General features: G+C 43.1%; 1 protein-coding gene across 1 annotated transcript; it reads left to right on the top strand.

The window, feature by feature from the left end:
- The first annotated feature begins 1,960 nt into the window (after positions 1 to 1,960).
- On the top strand, positions 1,961 to 5,014 carry rnf26 (ring finger protein 26). The gene has a single exon (XM_079731359.1). It carries the CDS (start codon positions 2,377 to 2,379, stop codon positions 3,781 to 3,783), a length of 1,407 nt encoding a protein of 468 aa, XP_079587485.1. The 5' UTR covers positions 1,961 to 2,376; the 3' UTR covers positions 3,784 to 5,014.
- Positions 5,015 to 6,065: the final 1,051 nt, after the last annotated feature.

Genomic DNA, 6,065 nt, shown 5'->3' with positions numbered 1-6,065 from the left:
TGCATACATACAGACACAGATACACATCTTTATAGAGAACATGATTGTAATGTACGCTGGACACCAACCCTAGCCAACATTAAGCCAGAGGAACCTAACATTGAACTTGTTGAAGGACACATCAGTAAGTCAATCACTCTGTAGCAATGAACAAATGGCAGGGGTTGATAGGCCAGGATGTGAAGAGTCAGCAAAAGAAACTTAACGCCTGGCTTACCCAAAACTACCTCTAAAGGATGAGCACAGTGAAGTCCTCATGGATAAATAAGAACAACTTTCCATTTGTTCACTTGCTTTAATTAACGACAGCAGTGAAATGACAATAACCAAACATGTCATGAGCAGCTGAACGTGCCGGTAGGTTTACATCTAAACAGAGTCATTAACTTCCTGTTCCGCTATGTGCAACAACATAGAGGTCCGTAGTGCAACAACATAGAGGACTGTAGTGCAATATTCCCTAATGGACACAAGCCATCTGTGACAAAGTTGTTTCCTGTCCTTCCTGGGTACCTCAATTCGGTAGAGCATGGCACTAACAAGGCCAGGGTTAGATGGTTTGGTTTCGGCTCTTAAAATGGCTGAATAACCTGGGGGGCCTGGCTGGAGTCGCACATGAAAGGACGGGTGAATGCGGGCACATTTCTTGGTTACGAGGAGAGATGGGGTACATTGGGAAACCTGAATTAGCTAATTAGACTTCAGCAACTTTTGTCCTGTGGTAGGAAACAAGTCCCTCTGTTGTTTTCCATGGCCTCTCCTCAACTGGTTTCTGCTTCTGCAGTTTACTATGACATAAATGTTGGGAAAGTAGGATGCCCAGGTTTTGTTCCTTATAAAATAATTACATGTAAACTGTTGTGTTGATTACTTAAAGTTAATAACTGGAAATTTGTTGCAAGGATGAACGGAATACTGCTACTAATAACTCTGAAATGCTTTGGGTGACAAAAATATAAGAATGCAAAAGGTATAGGGTTAGGAGAACACAACTATATTCTCCAGACTAAGGATGTGTATGTACATGTGCTGTGGGAAATCACTGTGGGATTTACACATGTCACCATCCAATACACCATATTGTCTTGTAAAGGGAATCCATTTCAGCTCCATTAGGATTGTAAACGTATACGTAACATGCAGGGTGTTGGTCCATTAAAATGCCTGCAGAAGGTGGAGAGGACATTGGCAAACCATTCAAAGCATCTGCTTTTGCAAAAGGAAGGATTTGGTCCTCGAGAAAACAAACACAGGAAGTTGACTTCTGCATGGACCACAAGAAAGTTACCCTACCCAAGAGGCATTGCAACAAAGACAATGAAATGACCCACAAGAACTTTAGCTGCTTGAGTGACTCCTCATCCCTAATGAGTCATTAAATATTCAAGAAAATTGTCCTTGGCAGGTTGTGCCACACATTTGTGAAGGATTTTGTTTGATCTCAGAGGATAGGATACAAATCAGGGAAGGAAGTTCAATTTTATATCCACTACAAATCTTGCGTCTTGCACCTTTATTGTTGGTCTCAATATAAGGAAATGGGATACGCAAATCACTGCTTTGAGCATTGAGTTAATTTCAATGGAATGGGCAATAGACCAAATAAATTGGCAAAGTTCTGAATTATTTGCAGAATGCTATATTTGTAAGTAGTAGTATGATAATTGGGACATACACACACACACACACACACACATTCACACACACACGCACGCACGCGCGCGAACACACACACACACACCTTGTTGTACATTATTTAACATATCGTCTATTTAAACATGTATTCGTCAAATTTGTTTTTCTTATTTTTAATTGGTTTACAATTAATCTTTACAGTTTGAACTATTATTAACAATATTAGGTCCGATTGTATGCGCATGCGGTTGCGCCAAAATCACGCAGTGTTTTCCAGGAAGTGGTGAGGTCAGCTGACCAGCGAATAGTCAAAAGAAGTATGGCGGCTACGCTGAACAGTGGGAAGTTTTCTTGTGATTTTTATGTTTATTGTCGGGATTACGCAAATCTTTTTTGTTGAAAAATTGGCCGCATAAAATGATGTTTGATACCTTTTCGGGAGAGTGGAACAGTTTGACTCACAACCCTAGGATTAAGAGAAACCTGTCGGTCCTTTTTGAACATAAACATCCGCTGTGTAAGTGTGCGTTGAGCGTTCTGCTCCTGGCTGACCAGAACGCAGAAAGATATCTTTGTATTCCCACGTAATTATAAACTACGATTTTTTTCGCTTTGCACGTCTTTGCTTTTTCATACAACAGTATAATGTGAAGAACACCTGTCCAACAAACACTAGACAAGGACTGCTTCTAAAGCCCAAGCCAGTCTGGATCTGGTTAGTTGTTTTGCAGCGACGATACAATGGCTTTAGTGAACTTTCTTATTTTTCCTTTGATAATTTCCTCTGTAGTAAAATGCTTAGACTTTCTCAGCTTCCTTTTGGACTTAAACTTTGTCATCGTCCACACTGTAGTGCGGTCTATTTTAGCCGTCGTCACGTTTGTAAGCAACCTACCTGTATTATTTTGGAACTTTCTCGTTGGATTTTGGAATTGGATTATTCTCTGTTTGATGTCCATGGCAGAAACTACTTCACTCATCTCCCATGGCACCGTAAACATGGCCGGAAGTTGCCTGCTCGCTCTCGGAGGATTACTAGAGAGCCTGAAGATGGTTGGCTACCTTTCTATGCACGTCTTCCTCCGTGGAAGAGAGTATCTCTACAGGGGTTTGCTGTTTGTTTTGGAATGTTTCGGTATTGCCGCAAGCCTAACGGTCTATTTTGCTAACACGGTGGTCAACTATGTGCTTATTGGCACCCAGAACATGTACTCTGCTCTCATCAGTGTTTGGCACACGGTCTCAAGTCCACTACAGAAGGTTGTGGAACTCACCCTGACCCTCATCACATTCCTCTATAGCAGCCTCGTCGGGACCTCCACCTTACTATGGACGCCATGCAAACTGGTACTGGACTTTCTGGTCTCACTGACACAGATCTTCATCAGTATCTTTATAATGAACATCTATGGCCTTTTGCTAACCATCACTATCGCCGTAGCTACCACCGTCTACCTTAACCCAGAGCTGGTCCATCAAGTCAGGCGACATACTGTCCATTATATCAATGCAGTCCCGACCCTGCAAAGACTATCCCTTGCTGCACAGACCCTAACTCGGAGCCTGCAGAGAGTACCCGGACATGTCCCTGGGGCCCTAAGACATGCCCAAAGACTCCTCCGACGCCTGTACCTGCAGGAGAGGTGGCTCTGGAGGCAGCTGTCTCAGCAGGGCAGCTGGCTGAGCCTCGCTCTACGAATGCGAGCTTGGAGGAACAACAATAACAACAACAACAACATCGACGACAGAGTGGTCGGCGACGGGGACCCTGGAGAAGAGCAGCGGGACCCGCCGGATGGGAGTGCAGGAGACGCGCCCTACCGGGAGCAACCGGACCAGGAGCAACCAGACCGGGCCTACCCCAGCTCCAGCAAGGACCGACCCCTGAAGCAGCTCCGGGCTGCGGGTAAAGCGGAGGGCCTCCCAGTCCCGCATGCCAAGAACCTGCTGAGTCTGCTCAAGGAGCAGGAGGAGAGGAAGAAGTGTGTGATCTGCCAGGACTGTAGCAAGACTGTGGTGCTGCTGCCCTGCAGGCACCTCTGCCTGTGCAGGGGCTGCACGGACATCTTGCTTCGGCAGGCCCTCTACCGACAGAACTGCCCGCTGTGTCGACACATGATCCTGAACACGATGGACGTGTACCTCTGAGGGCCCGCAGGCCCCCGGCTGGGGGTTCACTCCATCACATACCAATGACCACTCCATCACAAACCAATGACCACCACAACAGTGTATTTTCTTGTTTTCGACTGTTTACTGATGATTTTGTCGTTGCTTCAAGACCACAGGCCAATGCAAGATCCGCAAGCATTTTATGTTGTGGTGTGAATTGTAGAAGAGATATTAGGTTGTGGTCGCAACTGTGTTTATATGCTTATACGAATACTAAACTAACATCTAATGCTTGTGCTCACTTTGCTGTAAGAGCAGCAAAAAGGGTTTCTGACAAAAGCTGCAGGGATAAGCAGTGTGTTGCAGAATGCTATCTATAAGAATTCCAATACAATGTCATTTTTGTTGCATAACATTGTATAGTCTGTGAAACAAGTATGCCTTAACGCATTTGAACGAGAAAGAGACAAATTCTTTGCTATGGCTCTGAGACCTATATGTGCCAATGGACACAACTACATTGTACTTGCTTTGCTAGGGACCTAATGAAAGAATTCACTATGAGGAAATGAGCTACTTGTGGTTGCCAAATACAACCTCTAATTTGCTCTTTCTAATTCCAGTCTTCCATCATTTGATAGCTATTAAAAGGTCAGTTCATTCAATAATTATGTTTTAAAACATACTTTTTTCTCCTGTTAAGGGACCATACATGTCATTCTGTTGACCATTCTAGACAGGTCTGCTTGCTTAAAAGTATTATTAGAGTCTAATCATTAAAAGAGGTGTCATGTGCCTTCCTGTCTTATTTGACAAATCATATATATTTTTGTAATTGGCTATGTGTGACAGAGCGAAAGGATAAATGGACAATATGATGCTTTGTGGAAATCGAATGCTATCATTAACCCTAACCAAGTAACCACTACTGCTGCCCCTATCCAGCACCACTTTTGTAACGTTTTTTGGACTGCACGGCCCTTTTTGATATGAGAACGATAGGATTCAAAGTCCAGTTGGACCAATTTGCTGTTGACTAGAGACTTGTATATCTCTCAGGTATTTCTTAAGACCTTAACCCCATCCCTGCTCACATGAATTGACAGTGTCGTCTTTTTTCTGTGTTGAAAAGGAGCCCACAGTGAGTTCCTGTGGGCCTGCTGGGAGAAGTGACGTGACTATGTGGCATCAACTCATGAATGTATTGTTAAGTGTGTTCTGTCCCGTCTCAGATGATTTGAGTTCATAATAAAAACCATTGTGTATATATGGCTATTATTGTCTCATCGATTATATAAACAAAATATATTAATTATATTATAAACTATCTTAACAAAAAATATTTTTTTCTTTATATTGCAGGAAGTTAGAACTCAGTTAGAATTGCAGGATCCATTTTGCATTCCTTTTAGCTTGGTTTACATTTCTGAATGCTTGGTCCCTTTCTGACTGTCCATATCTGGATATATTTATTTGATACCCGTCCCACATAAACAAGCAATGACGCTCCTTCAAACGTGGTAAAAGCTATATATTATAGAATTTGGTTCTCTTATCCGCCCTGTGACTCTTGAAAATTGTGTGTGTATAAACGGGTCCCCCAGTGTTTGTGGTTAATGTTCCCTGTTTCTGAGTCATGGCCTGCAATAGCATGCATCTGAACCTCTGTTTGATCATTTAGTCTTGTGTTGGGAAGAAAGAGGAAAGATGTGTGATGTCAAGGCAACTGTATGAAGTCGATCTCCCATTCCTGGTCAAGGATATTGGCAGAGACAATCAATTCAGCACTCTGGACAGCACAGTTTTGCCAACTAATGATGAGTTTCAATCAGTAACACAACGCATATCCTGGCGTCCAACCTAAGACCAATTTGCACTCCATGATGGACATTCATGCGAGCCTCTGTCCTCAGAGAGATGTCAGAGCCGAGGGTTCAGGGATTGTTTAATGTCTGCTGACACCATGAGGCCACTCTGCAGTGTTTATATGTAAGGGATACATTAGAACCGTGTTAACAGAGAAGAGGAAGTATGATGACAGTGGAAGCCAACAGAGTAAAGATGTTCATACCCATGGGACTCGATCTTTAACCTTTGACCCCAGATCGGTCTCGGTTGGAAGCAGTGTGGGAAAATCGCATAAAACTCAAGTCCAAAACTGATATAGTACTGCCCTTTTTTATTTATTTATCTTGTCACCCATTTTTCACTTGGCTTCGTGGTAACCTGTCTACTTATTTCCCGCTACAGACCTATCTATCATTGTCATCTCATCGTACTCAGTTACTCAGCTATCCGGTTCTCTGCATTGTTGGACC

The sequence above is a fragment of the Pollachius pollachius genome (assembly GCF_949987615.1).
Source record: "Pollachius pollachius genome assembly, chromosome: 3".
Taxonomy (NCBI): Eukaryota; Metazoa; Chordata; class Actinopteri; order Gadiformes; family Gadidae; genus Pollachius; species Pollachius pollachius.
The sequence above is the reverse complement of the archived record's forward strand: the minus strand, read 5'-3'. Positions and strand labels throughout refer to the sequence as shown.